The sequence below is a fragment of the Oryctolagus cuniculus genome, chromosome 17 (genome assembly GCF_051225735.1).
Source record: "Oryctolagus cuniculus isolate XC-2025 breed Fujian yellow rabbit chromosome 17, ASM5122573v1, whole genome shotgun sequence".
Taxonomy (NCBI): Eukaryota; Metazoa; Chordata; class Mammalia; order Lagomorpha; family Leporidae; genus Oryctolagus; species Oryctolagus cuniculus.
This window is the reverse complement of record NC_142883.1, coordinates 23980700-24002741: the sequence shown is the minus strand read 5'-3', so window position 1 is coordinate 24002741 and position 22042 is coordinate 23980700. Positions and strand designations below refer to the sequence as shown.

General features: G+C 63.9%; 1 protein-coding gene across 5 annotated transcripts; it reads right to left on the bottom strand.

Annotated features, from left to right (window-relative positions):
* Positions 1 to 1210: 1210 nt before the first annotated feature.
* TBKBP1 (TBK1 binding protein 1) lies at positions 1211 to 17967 on the bottom strand. 5 transcript variants are annotated; one of them, XR_007911514.3, is made up of 11 exons: positions 16390 to 17288; positions 15767 to 16026; positions 15389 to 15511; positions 15087 to 15191; positions 14076 to 14256; positions 13335 to 13510; positions 13178 to 13239; positions 4459 to 4577; positions 3582 to 4297; positions 2395 to 2717; positions 1211 to 2264 (listed from the first exon to the last, which is right to left on the bottom strand). XR_007911514.3 is itself a non-coding variant. In XM_051825619.3 (10 exons), the coding sequence occupies exons 2-10, from the start codon at positions 15989 to 15991 to the stop codon at positions 2589 to 2591; spliced, it is 1836 nt and encodes a 611-aa protein (XP_051681579.3). In that variant the 5' UTR covers positions 15992 to 16026; positions 17836 to 17967; the 3' UTR covers positions 1211 to 2588. The 5 variants fall into 5 exon arrangements, 4 of the variants coding, with proteins under 4 accessions (XP_051681579.3, XP_008269596.5, XP_069916899.2 ...); XM_051825619.3 differs by lacking the exon at positions 16390 to 17288 and adding an exon at positions 17836 to 17967 and having other exon boundaries at positions 1211 to 2717; XM_008271374.5 differs by having other exon boundaries at positions 1211 to 2717.
* Positions 17968 to 22042: the final 4075 nt, after the last annotated feature.

Below are 22042 nucleotides of genomic sequence, written 5' to 3'. Positions count from 1 at the left end.
TGCCCCCTCCTGTGCCCCAGACAGCATCCTTCTGTCTGGTCTGGCCGCTCCTTCAGGGGGTGTAAGATGAAGGCCCTGACTCCGAGGGACCTGGGCAGGGGGCCTGTGTCGGCTCCTGCTACCTTCCCGCCTTCGCTGCCAGCCCCCAGCAACTTTGCACCCTGCACCTGAGTGTTTCCCGGGTCCCTGGAAATCAAGGCGACAAGCTGCCAGAATCGGCACCCTCTGTCCCCTCACTCCCCTCACCCTGCTGACAAGGGGCAGAGCCAGCTTGCGGGGCACTTGGGTTCCCTCCCACATCAGCGGTCACGCAGCACCCCTGCCGCTGCACCAGCTCATTTCCAGGTCTCCCCAGGCCCCTCTCCCTAATGGCCAGGAGTTCTGTTGGCCTTGGGTGTCCTGAGACCACCACCCTTTAGACCACTCACCCCTCTGTCTAGGGCATCCAGAACAGGACCCGGGTCTGGAAAACCAGTGTTGTCTTCCTCCATGGGGCGTTGACTGAGGAGGGAAACAGCTGGCAGCACTGAGTGCCCACATCCCAGAGGTTCTAGAACTTTCCTGGCTCTTGGGACTTGGCTGCAGATGGCAGCTGTAAGCTGGGGAGGCTGCACCCTGTGTCGAGGGCTGAGCCTCAGGAGACCCCGTGAGCAACGGCCCCGCCACCACCACTTTTGTTTTCCGATGAGCTCTTGGCCAGAAAGGGCCGCATGGAAACCACGGGCACTGAAGCCCGTCCTGCAGACAGAGGGCACAGCCTCCGCTGGGGCAGTCATGGGTTTGTGACCCAGCTCTGACCTCCCAGGTATGGGACTCTTGAGGCAGCCGCTAACCCTGGATCCAGGCGCTCAGAGCCAGGATGATGGAGGCACGGGCGTCCCTCCTGTCGAGGGCTCACCTGGCCCCAGCCTGCAGCAACCATGGGAAGTAGCTGCCACTGATTAGTGACTCCCCCACCCCACGCCCAGAGACTGGACCTCTCCTGGCCAGGCCGGCACCAAGGGGCCCTTCAAGAGCCCCCACCAGGTGCTCAGGGCGAAGCTGACAGCACCAGCCACCTGTAACTACCTGCACGGCCCCCGGCCCTGTCCCTTCTGAACGGGGGTGCCCGCCCCCCTGTGGCTGTGGCTCCAGGAGATACTCCGCCCAGCACCTCCTGCCACCTTGGGCTCCAGCCACACCCCAGCCACGGAGGGCACAGGCCGAGCGCAGATGGAGCAGGTACGTTTATTTGGACTTCCAACTTGTTCAGAGAGCACACAGGCCCCCGCCCCCCTCCAGGCCCCCTTCCCCATGTCCCCTCCCTGGGGAACACTCAGGGTACGATGACATGTGTCTCTGGAGTCCTTGGCCCCTCTCCCCCCAGTCACGGCCCTTCCCTCCCCGACACTGAGGAGGGAGGGGAGGGGAGGGCCTGGAAGAGCTGGATCGGACGGGCACATGCGCTGCCAGCAGTGTCCATGGCCACCGCCCGGGGCAGGGAGCTGCGAACGGCTGGTGGGGAGGGGTCCCTCGGGGTGGCAGGCTCTGGCCCAGGAGGCTCCCCCACCCGCCAGCCGCCTGCTCCCCGTCTTTCTGAGGGCACGACTCTGAGGTAGATTTCACAGAGGGAGTGAGGGGCGGTGGGTGTGGGAAGGGGGTTAGCTCTTTTGAAGTGGATCTCCACAGCACCCTGGACCCATTCTTAGGTTCTGGCCTGGGAGGCAGGGGCCGATGATGCCCACCCATCTGTGTCACACGTGGGCTCCAGGGCACCTGTGGTGTCATCGGCTTGAGTGGGGCAGGGCTGGGGGGAGGGGGAGGCTCCCCCCTTGACAACCTGTGCCTCGGAGCCAGGACTCCAGGAGGAGGGCATGGGCTGGGGGCTGGCAGGCAGTCCCCGGCCAGAGGGTCATGGGGGGGTCTCCAGCCCCCCAGGGCAGCTTCTTTGTTGGCAGGCCCTCCCTCTCGCCGCCCACCCCCCCCTGCTCCCAGGGTGGGCGGGGGGAGGGGAGAACATGGCTGGCCTGCAGGGAATGGCCAGAAACCAGATGTCTGCTCGCCCACTAGGGCCGCTGCAAGGAGCCCAGGCTGGCCTTGGCGGGAGAAGCCAGCATCGGTGCTCTGGGCAGGCTCTGGGGGCCCACAGGGAGATGCTCCCTGGACAGAGCACAGCCTGGGAAAGATGGACCTTGGAGGAGGGACTGGGGGGGGCGCTCCTGGAATCCTCTGACACCCTCGCCCTCCCCCAGGCCCAAGCACTAGACACGTTCTTGGATCCAACCCTGTTTAAGAACAGAAAGGCAGAGGGAGAGGCGTGGGAGGGGTCTGCCCCTCCCCATCCCAGCCCAGAGTCCCCACCTCCCCAGTGGAAGCCAGGAAGGTGGGGTGGGGGTGGGGGGCGCCTCGACTGACCTCCCAGGAAGAGCCAGAGCTGAGTGGTGCCTGGGCCAGGGAAGACGGCACACACGTTGACTCAGTAGCTAGTGGAGGTATCTGGGGGTCGCGAGGGGCTGGGGCCCCCCACGAGATTCATGCAGCATTCAAAGTGAGTGAGATTCCAGGGGTGAGGGCAGAGGGCAGAGAGACAGCCAGTGGGGGGAGGTGCCCTAGATCTTGCTGTTCTCCAGGTGGGAGTCAATGTGTTTGATGAGGGCGTCATCCGGGTACCCAACGGGGAAACCCAGCTGGCAGAGGGGGCAGCTGCGGATGTCGGAGCCCACTGTCTCCATCAGCAGCTGTGGGGAGAGAAGGGGAGTCACTTAGGGTCCCCAGCCCCAACCCACGGCCCCCACGGCCCAGCCTGCCCTTTCCAGGGACTCGGGGCAGCTCCAGAAGCCGTCTCCAGCGCCATCACTCAGAATCCACTCTGTGGTCGAGGGCTGGGGTCCTCAGGAGCTCACTGCCCAGCTTGCCGATGAGGGAGGCCAGGCATCCCCGGCTGGAGATGAGAGCCTGGGGCGGGGTGGGGGTGGGGGGACCCAGGGCAATGGACGACTTCCTGGCTGCTTTTGGAACACACTTTGGTCCTTCCTGATGGCAAGCTGACCTCCAGGAAACTCATCGTTTCAGTGAAATGAGTGAATCCCGAAGACGGGACTGTCTCATGGCACAGCCAGAAAGAGCCGGGGCTCCGAGGCCCGCCAGGGCACGGGTGGGGACCGGCAATGGCTGCCGGTCCCGGACGATGGGAGCTGGGCCCTGCGCAAGCTGCTCCTGGCTCACTGCCTCCCTCTTCAGAATGCTCATTTAATCATTATCGCCCATTTTACAGACAAGAAAGCTGAGGACCAGCAAGGATGAGCAACTTGTAGGAGGTCCAACAGCTACTAAATCAGTCACACATTCCGGGGGCAAACCCAAGCCCCTCACTGAAAACCATGCTCTTAGCCGCGGCGTGGTGCTAAGCATAGCTCTCTAGTGGTGCAGGCCCCAGTTCCTGGAGGCACGGGAAAAGGCCCTGGAGCCGGCCCAGGGTCAGGAGAGAGAAGGGAGCTAAGCAGTGGGAGGAGGAGGCCGCGGGGAGGGCCCCCAGGCAGAGGGCGGAGCTTTGGGGCCGCCTCCCCCGTCCCACCCCCGCGCGCAGGGCGGCCCCCACTCACGTTGATGGAGGGCCAGGACTGCGCGTGCTCGGCGTGGGCATAGGCAGCGGGCGACTCCGGGATGGGGAAGCCCGCACAGAAGGAGGCGCAGCGGATGGTGCCGGCCTCGGGGCTGGGCGGGCTGGCGGGCACGGCCCACTCCTCCTCCTCCGACGGCTGCTTCTCGAAGCGCAGCCGGATGCCCTCGAAGGCGCGCCGTGGGCTGAGCGGCCGCGCAGGGCCGTAGAGCTCGCCGCCGTAGGTGCGCGGCTTGGGCAGCGTGGCCGCCTCGGCCTGCAGCCAGGCCGGGGAGGCGCCCAAGTAGGCCGCGCCCTCTGCCAGCTCGGAGTAGCTGCGGCGGCCCTGGAAGCCGGCCTTCACGTGGTGGCTGGGCGGCTTGGCGTAGGCGCGCTCCGCCAGCGTCCTGTCCGCGGGCGGCGGTGGCGGCGGCGGCGGCCGGGGCTGCGGCGCCGGGCAGCTGGGCGGCACCGGGGAGCGGCGCTGCGGGCTGGGGGACTGGCACGGCGGCGGCACCGGCGAGCGGCGCTGCGGGACGGGCGACGGGCACGAGGGCGAGGCGGGCGAGCGGCGCTGCTGGGGCGAGGGGCACGGGGGCACGGGCGAGCGGCGCTGCGGGACGGGGGACTGGCACGGGGGCGCGGCGCGGGCGGGCGGGGACGGCGAGGGGCACTGGGGGGCCGGGGAGTGACGCTGCGACAGCGGCGAGTGTCTCTGGCCTGGAAGGGAAAGCAGGCCGGGCGTGGGGGACAAGGGTGTGGGGAGAAGACGTCAGAAGTGGGACCAAGCCCACCGCCCTGGTGTGGGGAAAGGTGGTCGAGGGCTGCCCAGAACCCGGCTCCTTCCCTTCCTGCCTCCCGGGGTGAGGGTCCCATCTCACCGCAGCTGCGGGCCTGCTCCTGCAACAGAGTCCTCAGGATCCTCCCCTGCAGGGAACTCAACTCCCGAAGCCGGCCCAGCTCCTCAGTCAGCTCTGTGTAGGCCAATGCCAAGTTCACCCTGAGGACACAAGGCAGAGAGTCAGAAGAAAAAAGAGCGTGGGGGGGGGGGGTCGGGGTGTCCTACGGTCCCTGCTGTGTAGGAAGCCCCAGTTCTGCCACTGCACCTGCCCAGCCCCAGCTGTAAGAATCCTCTGTGGCTCTAAGGCCTCCCCCTGCTCCTACACCACCCTTCCCCACGGCCGTGGATCCCAGCCCCGGGGACCGGGTGGAGTGCAGTGACCCTAAGGGGTCCCTGATTCACGGGTGCACCAGGCCTTGCCTGGGGCCTGACACAGCCCCTCCAGGAATGCGCCAGTGTTCTCCTGTTCTCCGTGCAGAAGCTGCCAGGACTGCAACAGTTTCACCATCAAAGAGCTATCATGAACTGAGTGAGGGTCGCCTTCCTCACTGTCAGCTCCCAGAGCAGTGCCCCAAGTGCAAGCGCAGTATGTGTACCGGGGGAGGGGTCAGTGAGAAGAGTCCTCCGCTTGGCCGAGGGCCACTTGCTGCCCAGCCTGTGAGCAGCCCGGCTGAAGAACAGGGCCTGCGGGCTGCCAGAGGGGCCTGCTGGCACACGGCCCCAACACCACCTGACCCCACGGCCACCGCTCTTGCCTCAGCCTCAAAGCCACCTCCTGGCCCTTCTCAGCCTCACCCTGCCCAGGGCCTCCGTGCTGCCCTGGTCCCTCCAGCTCCTCACATGGACATCTTTGTGAGCAGCTGTTGCGCACTGCACACCTGCCCCGAGCGCTCTCTGAGGCTGCCCTGTTCTGGAACTTTACTGGGTTCCTCTGTGGCAGCAGTGGGGACGGTATCACTGGGTTTATATTCCCAGCACTTTGCCCAGGGCCTGACACCCAGTAAATGCCCTGGGGCAGGGGTGTGTGTGTGTGTGTGTGTGTGTGTGAAAGTGAATTGAGCTGCTCTGTGAATTTATTTTCTTATTCCCTTTCTCCTTCCTGCTGGGGCCTCCTGGGCATCCACCTGCACAGAGCAAGAGCAAACTCCGGGTTAGCAAGGGGCCTCGCCCACTTCCTTTGCTCTGCCTCTCTCTCGGGGTCACTTTGAACCCAGAGCCATCGAAGGCTATCGCTCCAGCCCTGCCCTCCACTTCCTCCCCCTGTGGCCTGCACGCCCCCTCCCTGACCTCCCAGGCGGCTCTGCCATGGCCTCGGTCCTGCTTCGTCTCTGTTCTGGGCTTGGACACAGCCTGGGGCTCTCCCTATAGGCAGGGGTTTTGGTTTCCTTGCCCCGTCCCCAACCTCAGAAGGGACTTGGGGACTTTGGGGAAGTCGGGGCTGGAAGGAAGCAGCCCGTCGCCCGGAAGGTCAGGGCAGAGGCCCAGGTTCTGCATGGGATGCACGTGGGAGAGAGGCATGTGGATGGGAGGGGAAGGCGGGGATGAGACCGTCTGGTGAGTGTATCTGACCGCACAGGAGAGGGAGGCTGCAGAAGGCAGTGTGGCTTGAGCCCCACTGCCCTTGCTCATTGGCTGGCTCTCTCCTAGGCCTTGGGCAGAACCGGGGGGAGAGCCCCTCTCAAAACAAAATTATTTTAGGAGCCAGTGCCATAGCGTAGTGGGCTAAGCCTTCATCTGTGGCGCCAGCATCCCATATGGGCACTGGTTCAAGTCCCAGCTGCTCCTCTTCCGATCCAGCTCTCTGCTATGGCCTAGGAAAGCAGTAGAAGGTGGCCCAAGTGCTTGGGCCCTGCACCCACGTGGGAGACCTGGAAGAAGCTCCTGGCTTCAGATCGGCCTCCCTCTGGCCGTTGTGGCCATTTGGGGAGTGAACCAGTGGATGAAAGACCCTTCTCTCTGTCTCTCCCTCTCTAACTCAAATAAATAAATAAAACCTTTTTTTTTTTTTTTAAAGTGACTTTGGGCCGGTGCCACGGCTCACTAGGCTAATCCTCTGCCTCGGCGCCGGCACAACGGGTTCTAGTCCCGGTCGGGGCGCCGGATTCTGTCCTGGTTGCCCCTCTTCCAGGCCAGCTCTCTGCTGTGGCCAGGGAGTGCAGTGGAAGATGGCCCAAGTACTTAGGCCCTGCACCCATGGGAGACCAGGATAAGTCACCTGGCTCCTGCCATCGGATCAGCGCAGTGCGCCGGCCGCAGTGCGCCGGCCGCGGCGGCCATTGGAGGGTGAACCAACGGCAAAGGAAGACCTTTCTCTCTGTCTCTCTCTCTCACTGTCCACTCTGCCTGTCAAAAAAGAAAAAAGAAAAAAAAGAAAAAAAAAAAAAGAAAAAAGTGACTTTGAGGGCCGGCGCCATGGCTCACTTGGTTAATCCTCCGCCTGTGGTGCTGGCATCCCATATGGGGTTCTAGTCCCAGTTGCTCCTCTTCCAGTCCAGCTCTCAGCTGTGGCCCGGGAAGGCAGTGGAAGATGGCCCAAGTGCTTGGGCCCCTGCACTCGCAAGGGAGACCCAGAGGAGGCACCTGGCTCCTGGCTTCAGATCAGCGTAGCTCCGGCCATAGTGGCCATTTGGGGGGTGAACCAGCGGAAGGAAGACCCTTCTCTGTCTCTCTCACTGTCTAACTCTATCTGTCAAATAAAAAAAAAATGATTTTGAACTCATTTGGGCCAAAGGCAAATTATTGCATTGGGGCCAGGATCTAGGGGCAAGGCCTCTTATTGGGGAAGGAGAGTCCCCGCCCATCTGATGGTGGGTAGGGTTAGGCAGGCACGCAGGGAACAGGCCCTTCGAGGAGCCCGGGCCGAGGTCCGGGGCCCAGTCCCTGCACCCCTCCATGCGCACATCTGCTAAGCGTGTGCTGTGCTCACCGCCCCCCCCCCCGACCTTCTCATGGGCCTGGCACCTCCCCCAGTAGATGGGGTGGCCCTGGTTTGTCCACTATCACGCTGGGGACTCCCCCAGGGAAGGAGCCCTCTTCAGACTGAGGACAGGGGCTGGAGGTCCCCCATTGGACTAGGGGCTCTAGGAGAACAGGGTCCTGCGGTGGCCTTGTGGGTGTGGGACTCTGGGGAGGGCACTGAGGGAGTGCTGCCCTCTGTCCCTGCAGCCGGCTTCTCTCATCCACCGTCACTGCTGCATCTCGGTGACAGATGCAGGTCGCTGCCTTCACACCCCTCCTCACGGATCTCACCTGCCACACTCAGTTCCCAGGCCCCTATCTCTCCGAGGCCTGCCTTCCTCTCTGATCAGAGCTACCCCAGTTCCCACCACCCAGCTCCTGGCACTGCAGGAAGGACCAAGGAGCAGCTCCAGGCCCTGAATGCCCAGCCCTCTCCCAGCCTTGACACCGGGTGCCTGGAGCAGGCAGAGCCCCAGGCAACCCTCACAATGACCTCTGAGACCCTGGCCAGCTGAGGGGACCTGGCCTCCTGGAACTCCATGGCCCTTAGGGGCTCCCCCCCTTCACAGGGTGTCTCTCCCAGCCTCACAATGCACAGGCAGGGCCGGCGCTATGGCGCAGCAGGTAAAGTTGCCACCTGCAGTGCTAGCATCCCGCGTGGGTGCTGGTTTGAGTCCCGGCTGCTCCACTTCCAATCCAGCTCCCTACCAATGGCCTGGGAAAAGCAATGGAAGATGGTCCAAGAGCTTGGACCCCTGCACCAACATGGGAGACCCAGAAGAAGCTCCTGGCTTCAGATCAGCCCAGCTCCGGCCTTTGCAGCCATTTGGGGAGTGAACCAGTGGATAGGAGACCTTTCTGTGTGTTTGTGTGTGTGTGTGTGACTGCCTCTCTAATAAATACATAAATACATCTTTAAAAAAAGAAGGTTAAGATGCACAGGCCCTGGGCCAGCACTGTGGCACAGCAGGTAAAATAGCCGCCTGCAACACCAGCATCCCAAATGGGTGCTGGTTCGTGTCCCAGCAGCTCCCCTTCCAATCCAGCTCCCCGCCAATGGCCTGGAAAAACAACGGAGGATGGCTCAAGTGCCAGCCAAGTGGGAGACCTGGAAGAAGAGCCTGGCTCCTGGCTTCCACCTGGCCCAGCGCTGGCGCTTGCAGCCATCTGAGGTCTGAACCCGCTGAAGATTCTCTCTCTTTCAAATAAAAAATAAACAAATCTTTAAAAAACAAAAACATGCACAGTCCCAGGTTACTGAGTGCACTAGCGACCTGAATGACTCACTGAAAACACTGCCAGTTCAGTGGAAAAAAATCTCAACTTCACAACACAACCCAAGAGTCACACACGTGCACCTCAACACACACTCCATTTCCTGGCTTCCTGGCCCACACCTGAGTGCTTTTTCCGCCCTCATGACTGTTTGGGAAGAACGGGTGAGGGCTGCATCAGGGCGCTGCTTTATTGCTGGGGTCACAGGGAAAGGTTCTGGTGAGACTTTCAGAACCTGGGAGGCCCCAGGGCCAGGAGCTGCTCCGACACCCTGCAGGAGCGCTCATCACGGGCCACATGCTGTGCTGACGAATGACCTGCACTGCCACGGCCGTCAGCTCCATCTCACAGGTGAGAAAACTGAGGCTTACAGAGGTTAGGGCCCTTGACCAAAGTCCTAAGGCATTCATTCCAGGCCACTGACCACTGCACTCTGCTGTCCCCCAAAGAATCAAGAAGGCAGCCGTAGGGAGAGGAGGTGGCCAGGAGCCCCGAGAACTGCCAGCCGGCCTGTCTGGGGAGGAGGGGAGGTGCAAGTGGAGATCAGAATGACTGAGCTGGCTGAAGGTCACAGCGTGGATGTGGCACGAAGCAGGGACACAAATGCGTGCTCCTGACACCTCGGTCTGCTGAGCTGGGCTGCACCGACTGACTGATCCTCTCATTCAGTCTTCCCACGAACAATCCGGGGATCTCAAAAGCTCTTCTGGAAACTGATGAGCAACTGAGATCAGGAGAGTCGGAGACCGCAGCGTCCTCTGCTCCGCAGGCCTCTTTCTCCGGCCAGCGGCTGCCGCGACACAGGGGATTCTGCACGTCCCGTGCTGGGCGCTGCGGGACTCGGGCCAGCCTGGGATCAGGGCTAGGGATGGGCCTGAGGTCAGGAGGACAGCCGGGGTCAGGGTCACACCAGGGATGGGCCTGGTGTGTGTGTGGCCATGACTGCACACGAGTTGGGGTCAGGGTTAGAGATACGGCTGGACTCAGGGTTACGGTTCGGTTTGCAGTTGGCCACGGGGTCAGACCATGATCTCATCGAGAACCGGGAAGAACACAGAAATCCAGCATTCCCAGCCCTTCTGCCCTGGCTTGAGGCTGCCCCCAGCACCTCACCCTGGCGGGGGCGAGGTGAAGGGATGGGAATCTAGCGGCCAAACTTTCCACCACCCACGGGCACACCCGAGCCCGCCCGACCCTCAGGGAGGGGACCACAGGCACCGGGCCGGGGAGAGGAGGAAGTCGCCGCGTACAACCCAGGCTCCACCACTTCCTTTCAGGCGCCTTGAGCCTTTCTCTCCCCTCGACCAGCGCTGACTTGTGGTCCCCAGGGCCCAGAGCTCAGTGGCAGCCCCTGCCAGCTGCCAGCAGAGCCCGCCGCCTGCTGTGACTAGAAAGCTCCCCACATGTAGCTAAATGGGGTGGCTGGGGGGCGGCGGGGGGGGGGGTTGGGGGCCGTGACCGCGGCTCCTCCCATCGGCCCCTGCTCATACCAGTTGGCCCAGTGTAATTATTAATAGTGCCCCTTTCATTTTCAAAAGTGATCAGGTTTGGTCAACAAATCACATGGTTGCCCCTTGAGGAAGGGCCTCCCTCCCGGCAGGGCCTCCCTCCCGGCTAAACAGAACCTGGACGGGACATGCGCACCTCGTGTGGTTTACGTGAGTGACCTTGTAGAGAAACCACTCACCCAGTGTGTGGCCTGGACACCAGGGCCAGGCAGTGCCAGGAAGCTGGGGGGCGGGGGGCTGAGACCTCCCTGGAGATGCCAGCTCGGCGGCAGGAGGTGGAGGACATTGGGGCTCTGAGCCCACCAATCCCTCGGACCAGCTTCAGGGTGCGCCTCCTGCTCAGGGAGCCCCCGGAGCGGCAAAGGCTCAGGGGTTCACTGCTGTGGCCCCGGGTGCCCTGGCTGAGGGAGCCTTGAAAGAAAGGAAGTGGGGCAGGATGAGAGGCGTCAGGGGGGAGGCCCTGGGCCTGCGGGTTCTGGTGCAGCAGGCTGAGCCCAGGGCACCCGAGGGTCTCCGGCTTCCGTCCTGACCCACCTCACACTGCCCTTGACCTCCGTGCAGAGTTTCCATCCTCTCTCTCAGAGTTCACACTTCTTCCCCCACCACTAACCGCAGCCCACGCAGAAGCTTGTGGGTGGAGGGGGGGGGGTGGGCGGAAAAGGGCCCGGGCTATAACCGTGAGCCCCCCACGTTGGGAAAATAGTTTCCCCCTCAGTACCCTCTGCTGAGCCCGTCTCCTTGTTGGGTCCCCTCACGGAAGAGCCCCATCCCCCGAGGGGCCTCCGCCGCCCCACAACTTCCCCTGCCCTCGGCGCTGGCTACACCCCCCTGGAAAGGCCCCACACTCAGGAACTCCATGCCCGGGTTCCGCATCTCCTACCTCCACCCAGACCCTCCTGGGGTCCTGACTCCCCCAACACACCCTCAGGAGCAGGGTGGGCCTCACACACGCCTGTTGCCTCATCACTGCCTTCGGCCCGGAGCGGCTCTTCCTCCGGGGCAGTCTGTCCCCTTGGACCGCGGCCACCGGGAGCTGGATCCTACCCGAGGTCAGCCCTGGAGAGTGGCAGCACGGGGTGGCCTGGGCGCCTGCTTCCAGACAAACCCTGGTGGCCAGCACCTGTGAGCCAGGGGCCACCTCCCAGCCTGCTCTTGGGCCTGGCCAGCAGCCGGCGAGGGCACTCCCAGGCGGCGGCGGGGCACAGGAGGCTGGGGCTGGCGGCCCTGGAGGTGTAAAGATACCCCGCCATTCACGCAGACACTGCCACGCAGGAGGAGGCTGGACTCGGGACTGGACTGCCCCCCCTCCTGGCTTCACAACTGGGGGCCTCCCCCCTGGGATAATGCGGCCCCTGCGCGCCACTCCTGGAAAGCCCAGATCCCCTAGCCTGGAGGCTCAAGTGGAGGCAGAGGAAAGAAGGGGGCTGGGGGGCGGGGAGGTGCCCAGGGCAGGCAACAAGGCTCCCTCAGGTGGGAGGACCGGGGAGAGAGCACTCGGGAAAGGGCCTGTTACCAAAAGGAGCTGCATTTATGAGAAAATAAAACTGCCGGGGGAGTGAGGACTTCCTCTGAGAATTAACTCTCGCCAGGCTGGGGCTGTCCAGAGCTGCTCTGCCCGGCGGGGGAGCACGCGCAGCGGGGCGCAGGGCCCGGCTGGCTCTGGCTGCAGATACCAGGGAGGCCTGGGACAGAGGCAGAGCCGCACGGGAGCAGCCCCACGTGGTCACTCTGTGAGACCAGCTCAGAGCCCCCGAGCGGCCAGCACCCTCTGGCTAAAGGGCCCGAGAGGGGCAGGTGCCATAGCGGTGGGTGGGGAGGGGGGGGATGGCAGGGGGCTGCTCTAGCCAGATCCAGCCAAGGAGAGCCACGCCCCCCCAGCACCTCAGAGGCTTGCAGCACACACCCTCCCCGCCCACCCCCCCCACCTGCCTCTCACACCTCTAGGAATGACTGACCCTTGGGCCTGTGGGGGCAACCTGGGCTCCAGGGGGCAAAGTAAGAGCCACAGAAGCCAGAGGATTTACAGCCTGGAAGCCTGGGCCTCAGCCCTGAGTGCGGGGCCTGCTCGGGGAGGGAGCCGGGCTCCGAGACCCGGAGCGGGGGTGGGGGCGGGGGTTGGGGGGTCTCCAGCCTGCCTTCTGGGGCAAGCTAGGATGCTGAGACGCATGTGCACATGAGTGAGCAAGAGCACGCTCCAGGTCTAGGCACACAAGCTAAGACGGGCCCTGGGCCCAGCCACAAGCTGGCGCAGAGCCCGTCTGCAAAGGCCCGGGCAGCCAAGCTGAGGGCTCCCACCCTCAGTGCCACAGAGTGAGTTCTCACCCCCTCCCCAGGCATCAGAGCCCCACCCAGGCCCCCAGCAGGGCAGGGAGGGGGCGTGGCACCCCAGTTGGCCAGAGGCTGGGAGGAAGATGAGAAGGAGGTGAGAGGCCTGGGGTCCCCGAGCCAGGCCTCGGGGCGGGTCTGAGCTCTGTTTCTCAGAAGGGGGAGGGGCCAGCTCAGAGGCAGAGGCGAAAGGCGCCAGGCTCTACCCTTGCTGCCTGGTGCTTCCAGGTAGCACCCCTGCCAGGCCCAGCCACCACGGCTGGCTGGCTGGCTGGCGCGCTGAGTTGTCCCCAGCAGAAGGTGCTGGGGGAGCCCTACCTGTCTTGCAGCCTCAACGTCTCTCCGGAGATAAGCAGAAAAGTACAACAAATCCTGAAGAGACCATCTCCCTCCTCCTTGTGGGGGAGACGGTGAACCCCGACTGGCTGGGGCTGGTTGCTGGGATAGGAAATGGGGCCCCAGTGAGGCCGCCGAACTCACGGAGGGGCACAGGACATGGCAGCAAAGCTGCTGAGCCAACCTCCGGGAGGAGACGGGCCGGGACAGCTCCAGAACCAAGCCATTCACAGCACACCCCGAAGCCAGCCAGAGAAGTCAGTGAAACAGCACCGAGGGGCCGGAAGCACCCCCAAGGGGGAGCTGGGCCAGGCCGTCCAGGCCGGGAAAGAAGAGAAGGCTACAGATGTCACTTACTGATCGTCCCCAATTCTTTTCACCCACGCCATGTCCCGCTCCGACTGGTTGGAGGCCAGATCCTAAGGGGGGAGATGGAGAGGTCAGAGCCCAGAGCCCCCCAGGCCTGGGAGCCTTCGCTCCTGCGGCCCCCAGGGAGCCTGTGCCCCACCCGTACCTGGGCCCGGCTCTCCTGTAGCTGCTTCAGCTCCCCCTGCAGCCGCTCGCACTCCGCCTGGAGCTGCTCCTCCCGCAGCTGGGCCCCCCGGGCCTCTCCCTGCGCGGCCTCCAGGGCCTCTTCGAGTCGCCGCCGCTCCAGCTCACCCACACTCGGCACAGGGCCTGGCCAGCCCGCTGTCAACGGAGGGCACAGCGTCAGACCATGTCCCAGAGCCACAGAGAGGGAAGCAGGCAAGAAATGGAAGCAAGTGTGAGGGGCCCACGGGAGCAAATGCCCTAGGGTGGGCCACAGCGCCACGGGCGTGGAGGAAGGAGGGGCTGAGCGGCCTTTTCTAGGCCTTCCCGGAGGCCAGGCGGAACAAAGATGACTTTCTGAAGGCATTCCTGGCCAGCCGGGCAGAGCACCCTCAGGGGCCTCTCCTAATCGCAACCTAAGACAGGCAGGGCAACTCTGGGCAGGGGTGCCCTCTGCTGGCACACACGAGAATGGCAGTGGGGTAGCCTGAGGCTGCCGGGGGAATGCCCGGGGTTTTTAGAAGCAGGGATAAAACTGGGGCTAACAGTGCATGAGGTGAGAGCACGATGGGTAAGGAGGGGTGGGGTGGTTGTGGAAGAAATTAAGCTACTATCACAGGGCGTTAAGTACGGTGGAGGTGCCCGTGCTATTGAAACGGGCTGGGTTTGGGGACCTGGCGGGGGGGAGGGGGGGGGTCGGAATAAGGGGTCACGGAGCTCTCACCATGACTCAAGGCAGATCCCCCTCTCAGTGCCAGGTAGTGCAGGTCCAGGTCAGCACAGGGCGGGGCAGGGGCGGGCGGGGGGCTCAGGCTGGGGAAGGCTGCGTCCCGAAGGCCTTGTTGCTGCCGCAGCTGCTGCTCCAAACCACAGATCTGCCGCAGGTGCGTCTCCACCAGGGCCCGCTGAGGGGGAGACGGCGGTGTGTGCACCACGCCAGGGAGCCCAAGCCTTCCCATGTCTGGACGGTCACCACTCCCCACGTCAGAGCCGAGGCCCCCAGACCACACACCCCTCACCCCACCCCAAGTGGCCACGGGTGCGAGGCCTCCCCTCCCAGCAACTGCAATGCAGGTGTTTCTGGCGACGGCTCCAGCAAGGTCAGAGCCGATGGCTCTTCCCTGTCACCAACGCACCAACACAGAGGGACACTCAGCCCCTGGTCCAGCCTCGGCCGCTCCATCAGGAGCAGGAGAGCCTCCCTTCACCCATCGGCCTCATCTATAAAGTGGGGCGAACAGCAGCCCGCCTACCTCTTGGAGTTGTGAGAATTAAAATGAGCGCACACACATAAAGTGATCAGACCTGGGCCCAGCGCACAGCAAGTGTCAGGTAAGTGTTTCTGATCATTCAAGCAGAGCAGGCTTCCGTGAGTGCCCCGCAGCCTCCCGACAGCTCAGAGAGCTGGTCTCCATTTCTGAGGGTCACGGCTAGGAGCCCACGGAAGCCACGTGTCCCGACTCGGACGCCTGCCTACTGCCTCCACCCCTACTCCAGCCATCACAGACTCTCCTGGTCACCTCTGCCCTCACCCGCACAGCCTCCCAGGCACCGTGCTGTGACCAAACAGGGTTGATACCAGCGGGCAGAGACAGACGCACACGCGCGCGAGCCGGGCGCACACCGCGGGCAGCGTGCGACACCATCATGGGGTCGGAACGCTCACCCACAGAACTCCACACGCACACACCACCAGGCACCCAGCCTCCGGCACCCACGCCTCCCAGGGCCTCACCATCTCGCCCAGCTCCGTCTCCAAGTCGCTCTTCTCCACACAGAGCTTCTCGTAAGCCTGGATCATCTCCCCGAGCTGTTCTTCCTGCTCCTTATTCCTCTGCAACTGAACGGGGCCCGCAGAGTCAGGCCCACCCTTGACTGCCCACGCCTCCTCCCCGTAGCTCGCTGGTTTTAGGGAGCACCCTGGCCACCTCTGGTCACAGGCGCAGAAGCCAGAGAGGCTGGGGTGGGCGTGCGAGGACAGACGGTGCATGCAGCCAGCAGCTCAGGGGGCCGGGCCCCACAGGCCCCAGAGCTCACCTCCTGCTGGAACTGGTTGAGCCGCTGCTGCAGGCTGACCTTCTCCACCTCCAGCAGGGAGCCCTCCTTGATTTCATAGAGGGAGAAGCCGTGCTCCTCGCCAAAGTCACTGATCAGCGGGTACTGCGGGCAGGGTGGGTCATCAGCAAGGTGGGCGTCTGCTCCCTCCCAGGCTATGGCCTCAAGGTGTCCCGGCCCCACAACCTGCCTCTCCCTCCGCTCGCCAGTGGGAGCCCCATGTCCAAGGGCCTGCAGGTATCCTAAGTGCTGCTGGAGTCTGCCCCCTGGCCCGCTCTGTCGCTGGACCCCCAGGTCCTGCTGCCCCCAGGCCCGCCCCCGGCAGGCACACTACCCGGCCCCTCACCTCCCAGTTCTGACCTTGATCTCATAGACTTTGAGACGGCGGCGCAGAGTGGCATTTTCCCTCTCCAGGCCTCCCAGGCGCTCTTTGATGTCTCCATAGGCCGTGATGAGGGCAAAGTGGGAGGCGGAGCACATGTCCCCGCCCAGCGAGGGGTCTCCAGGACCGTCCAGCCACACCTCGCTGGGCCCCAGGGCCTCCTGCGTCAGGATGCTGATGTCCTCCTCAAACATGGACTCCATGGTGAGGTCCTGGGCCGTGGCCCGCACCGGGCCTCCTGGGAGAGCAGGAGCCACCGTGGAGAGGTCAGCTTGGGGCTTGTCCCCAAGACCCCGTAGCTGGCCAGCACCCCGCCAGCCAGCTTCCTGCCCAGGGCCTGCAGGAGGTGGTGGGGAGGGGGGCTCCAGCGCCCCTTCCCAGGCCACTGAGCCTCCCCTTCTTTGCTTCCCCCAGGGTTGGAGGAGGGGTATTGGCAAGTAGGGACAAGGAAGACTGGCCAGCGGCAGGCACCGGCTCCTTCCAGAACCCACGGAGACCTGTGGAAGGCAGGGCTGCCTCCCCGGCCCCGGCCGGCCCTGGAGCCTGCCTGAGCGCACTCCTCGGCCCCCTTCACCGTCCCACACTCCACTTCCCCAGATACCTCGCCGCCAAGCTCCTCATCCCAGGCCTGGCGCCCCAGCTGCTCCCTCAGGCAGGCCCAGCGCCTGTGCGAGGGTCAGCCCCAGCAGGAGCGCGGCCTCGGCGGCGCCCCCGCCCAACTTCCGCGCTTCCTCCCGCAGGATCCCAGAGTTCAGGAAAAGGAAGCGCCTCCCCTAGCCGCACCGGGGCGGTGGCAACCGGCCAGGCACTCCCGGCCCCTGCCCCGGGACCGACAGGAAGCCCTTGGCTGAGCGTCAGAGCGACGCGTCAGCTGGGGAATGGGCCTCGGGTGAGGAGGGACCCCCGCGCGTCCCCCGCGGGTCCCAGCGCGCCTGCACACGGGGACCGGGGAGCCCGGCGAGGGGGTAGGGATGACTCAGGGCTCCCGAAAGAGTAGGCAGCGAGGGGGTGCGTGTGTGTACTTCTCCGAGCCTGTTTATGAATGTGTGTCTGCGGCGGGCCCGCGAATGAGTGTAGGTGTGTCAGCGTCAATGGGCGCCTCGGCCGGCCGCAGCCCGGGGGTCGGCGCGAGGCGCGCAGCGCCGGCGGCGGGCGCGCGTGTGTGCACGCGTGCGTGAGCGTGTGGGCAGGTGCGCACGTTCGGCCGGGTCACGTGAGGCACTATGGGAATGTCCGAGGTGTGCGCGCGCTGGAGCGTGTGTGTGCGCCCGGGAGCGGGGGCCCGGCGGAGAGGTGTGAGTGCAGACCGCGGGGCGCCGACCGCCCCGAGCGGGGCTGCGCGCGCAGGGGGCGCCCCGGGCTCGGGCGCAGGCCCCAGCACCGCGCCCAGCTCCTCTTAAGTGCTAGGGCAACGCGTGTGACCGGGTCTGAGTAAGGAGCGGGTGCGCGCGTGTGTAGGGCCGGCCCCACCTTTAACCCCCTGCTTCCCACGCCACCCCTCCCCCCGACTCGCTCGTCAGCGCTCTCCGCACACTCCCCCCACCCCCGACCCCTGCCCGTCCCCTCGGGCCCACCCCCACGACGGGCTCCGCGCCCCGGGCCGCCCCGCCGAGGCCTCCTTCTCCGCATTCTTCCCTCGGCCCAGCAGCCCCGGCTGAGCTCCGCGGGAGGCGGATGGGGAGGGGGTGCCTCCGGCCGGCCCCGGGCCCCTCCTGCGGCCCCTTTAAGAGCCGCCCTTTAAACCCCTTTAGCTCGGCGGACAGAAACTGTCGCCCCTCCCCTCTCGGGGGCTGAGACCACGCAGCCCCCTCCCCCGCCCCCGGCAGTGCCCGCGGCCCGCGGCCCCCCGGCCGCCCGCCCCAAGCCGGGGAAAAGGGCTCCGGGGGCGGCGCGGCCTGAGGCGCGGCGGCGGACACGAACCCTTCCCCTCCCAGCCATCCGGTGCAAACTGCCAGCCTTCCTCTCCCCCGCTCCGGCCCACCCGCGACCCCCCGGCCCGGCCGGCCGCCGCTCCCCTCCCCCTCCCCCTCCCCAGCCGGGGACTCACAGCTGCTGCCGGCTCCTGCTTGTAATCGCAGCTTATCCCCTCCGCCTGCTCCCTCCCAGACGGGCACCGGTGCCCCCACCCCCCTGGCACCGCGCTCTGCTCCGCGCCCTGTCGCCGCCGCCGGGTCTCTCCCCACCCCCCACCCCTCCCCCCAACCCCCTCCCTCCCTCCCGCCCGCCCCGCTCCTCCTCCGCCGCCGCCGCCGTCTCCTCCGCCTCCTCCTCCCCGGCTGCTCCGGGTTTCTCCTGCTGGGAAGGCGCCCGGGACCCCGCCGCTGCCCCCGGCACGTGGCGAGGGGCGGCGGCCCCCGCGGTGCGGCCCGGCTGGCGGCGCGCCCGGCGCCCACCGGCTCCCCGCAGAGCGGCCGGCCCGCGCCGCGCCCCCTCCCCGCCGCGTCCCGGCGCAGTGTGGCGTGGTGGCGTGTGTCGGGGCGTCTGCGGACAGCGCAGGGGCGCAGCCGGGGCCGGGTGCTTGCGGAGGCAGGGGGCCTGTTTATGTGGATGATTTTGGGAGAGGCGTTGGACCTTCTCCTCATTGCTGTAGGGGGGAGGGGGCCGGGCTGGGAGAAACACACGGAATAAAGAGGGTGCAGCCGGGGAGCTTGGCGAGGAATCTGTAACTTGGGAAGTGAGAGCGAACTAAGGGGCCCGCACGTTCATTTAAGAAAGTGGACGACGGCTCGCTCCCTCCGCACACGCCCCCTCCCCCAGCACCCGAGCGCCCTCCGGCCGGAGAAAGGAGACAACAGCTCCCATTCTTTCTACAGCGATTATTTGAGCGCTTTCCAAACTGCTGGGCCGGAGACGCAAGTGGGTTTTCTTGGTGGTGTTCTGTTTTGTTTTTGACACTTTCCCACCGGCTGACCTTGGGCAAGCTGCTTAACCTCTCTGAGTTAACTCCTCGCCAGGCACCGGGGTGGGGCAGGACCTGGTCAGAGGAGAAGGTGCCCTGTGCCGCCTGGGCGTGGTTAGCCCAGCTGCAGGTGGGGACGGGCAGGCGAGGGGTTTTTCCCAGGCTCAGCTTGGGCAGGTTGCTGGGAAGCTGAGCTAACCTTTCTGGCTGCCGGGACAGGGCAGAGGGAAGAGAGGTCCCTTGCTCTGGGCTTTCAGCAGCAGTGCCCTGCCATGCTGGCCCACTGCGGGGAAGCATGGCCCCGGGGGTACGCTCTTTCTCTTCAAAGAAGGGGGTTCTCATTGGCTTCCTTCCTCCTCAAGCTTTTTGTTCCTTTTCATCTTTCCTGCTAATGTTCACTCCCCTGTATAGGCCAGAACGGGAAGGCGGGACCCTTCACTGGGCCCCGTCGGGTGAGCGGTCCACCCTGTAGAAGGGAAGGCAAGCTGGGCTGGGACCTGTGCTCACGCCGTGAATCCAGGCACCAGGCTGGTGTCCCGTAGTGCTCGTAGGAGACAAGGGCAAGGCGTTGGAGGTGGGGCCAGAAGGTGTGGGTGCTTGGGAGACCCCGGACTTGGCTCCAAGGTGGACCTTGTAACTGCCTGGCAAACCCTCGCTCGCCCTTCGTTCTGAACACACGCTCTTCGTAAGGAGCCGTCAGCCCTGCTGCTGCCTGGATGCTCGGGGTCCAGGCCGGACTGAGTCACCTGGCAGGGGAAAGCCCAGGGTTCCAGCTTGGGTTCTGGGGGGTTGGTGGCAAAAGCCCAAAATTAGGCCTCGCTTAAATACCCTAAAATGTGCTCCCAGCCTGCTAAATTTGGACTTGATCTCCATTGCACTCTCCCTGTGTGTGGTCTGTGTGTGTGTGTGTGAATGTTTCTTTAGTTTCATTTGCTTAGAGAAGAATCTTCCGTGTGCTGGTCACTCCCCAGATGCCTGCCACAGTCAGGGGCCCAGGCATTTCAGCCATCGCCTGCTGCCTCCCAGGATGCGTTAGCAGGAAGCTGGAGCGGAAGTGGAGGTTCAGGACTTGAACCAGCGCTCCAAAAAGTATGGGTTGTGGTGTCCAGAGCAGCAGCTTAACCCACTACAGCACAAGGCCCGCCCCTCCTCCTTCCTGTTTCTAGCTCTGTTGCTCATCAGACAAGTGTCTAAAATGTTGTCATCAGGCGGTTCCAAGAGCAGGGTCTATATCCCATCCATAGTTCCTTTTTTTTTTTTCCAAAAAATTATTTATTTATTTGAAATGCAGAGTTATGGAGAGGCAGAAGCAGGGAGAGGTCTTCCATCTGCTGGTTCACTCCCCAAATGGCCTCAATAACCAGGGCTGGGCCATGCTGAAGCCAGCAACCAGGAACTTCTTTCAGGTCTCCCACATGGGTGCAGGGGCCCAAGGACTTGGGCCATCTTCCACTGCTTTCCCAGGCCACAGCAGAGAGCTGGATCAGAAGTGGAACAGCCAGGACTTGAACCATATGGGATGCCAGCACTTCAGGTGGAGGCTTTACCTGCTATACCACAGGGCTGACCCCACCCCCCATCCACAGTTTTAAAAGTTTTATTTAATTTGAGAGACAGAGCTCCCATCTCCCCAAGTGCCTGCAATGGCTGGAGCTGGGTTGGACTGAAATGGGGAACCAGAAACTCAATCCAGGCATTAGCAGAGTGTGCATTAGCAGGAAGCTGGATCAGGAGCAGAGCTGGGTCTGAAACCCAGGCTCTCCAATATGGGATGCAGGTGTCCCAACCAGGCTCTGAACTGCCTGTCCCTCCTATGGACTTTGTATCCCCAGATGTCCTGGTCACCCCTGCTTACGACGCATTTACTTGCAAAGATTTCGTGGACACCTGTTGTGTGCTGGATGCTAAGAATACAGTGATGAGCCTGTCTCTTGCCTTTGTGGAGCTTACATTCTAGTAGGGGAGTCAGACAAATAAATAGATGAAGAATTATACAGTCACACATTGTGATAGAAGACCCGGAGCAGCAGCAGGGGAGAGTGGGAGGGTGGGTTCTGCCTTGGTGGTCAGAGGTGGTCTGTCTGGTTTAGAGATGGCGTTTCAGCCAAGCCCTAAAGGGTAAGCAGATGTGTCCGTTGTTGGACGAGTAAACACAGGAAGCGGTGTGACTTTGGAGGAGTTACTCCTGGGCCTGTTTCCTGAGCATAGAAACCTGGACACTGCTCTGAATTCCTTCTAGGAACCCCCGGTATGTCCAGGGCAAATCACTGTGGAGACAGAAAGGTAGAAGCCAGGAGCATGGAGCGGGAGGGAGGGGGAGCATGGTGGACACCTGCTCGGGCGTGAGTCGTGAAACGTCTGCAAATGGCCTGCACAGGCGCGGCAAGGGAGGACCGGCCTCCGCTCTGAGGACAGGGAGAAGCAGCCCCTGGCCGCCCTGCAGCGGTTTCCTCCCCAGGACCCATCGGGGGAGACTGTCTCCCACTCTCTGACTCGCTCTGGGGAGACTTTGTCTTGCCTGAGAAGAGTAGGAGGAGGTGGCATTAGCAGCCAGTAAAGAGACTGAATCAGACTAAAACCCGGGTGACTCAAACAGAACCAGGCGGGCAGGACCCACGTGACTGCAGGGTCCGGGGGCCGCCTCTGCCCCCCAGTCCCAGACCTTAGGAAATGAGGGCTCACTGCGGGCCCGTCCTGTGACTCAGCGTAGCTGCGATCTCCCGTCAGATCAGAGGGTAGGGCAGTGGTGGAACAACTTATCCCGATTCCTGGAGAGGGCAGGCACGGCTCTAATTCAGTTGGCAGGTCTGGGGAGGAAATAGGGCATGTTCTTCTGCCGCCCTCCCAGGTGCAATAGCAGGGAGCTGGATCAGAAGTGGAGCAGCTGGGACATGGACTGGTGCCCATATGGGATGCTGGTACTGCAGGCATAGGTTAAACCACAGCGGCGGCCCCTCACGGCTCTAAGCTGGGCATTGCAGTGGTAAACGAGTTAGACTCAGTGCCTGCACCACAGAGTTCACAGAGGGGAACCCAGGCACAAGTAGGTGGAGCAGTGTACACGAGTGTACGTCGAGTGACGTGAAGGACCAGATGCGTACAGCCGAGGTGCCGACGGCGTCCGTGCTGGGCAAGCCCGGGAAGAGCTCTGGCTTTGGTGTCTCTCAGACCTGGGTTTGAAGTCCGGCTCCCTGCGGTCTCGGGCTGACCACTCGTCTTCCTGCCCCTTCGTCCTCATCAGGATACCGGGAATAGTGACTGTCACCGCAGCTGTTGTGAGCGCGAAGGTAAAACATGAAATCTCCGCGTTTGCTGTTTTTCACTGCGGGAAGGAGCGGCCGGACCCCTGGTGGGG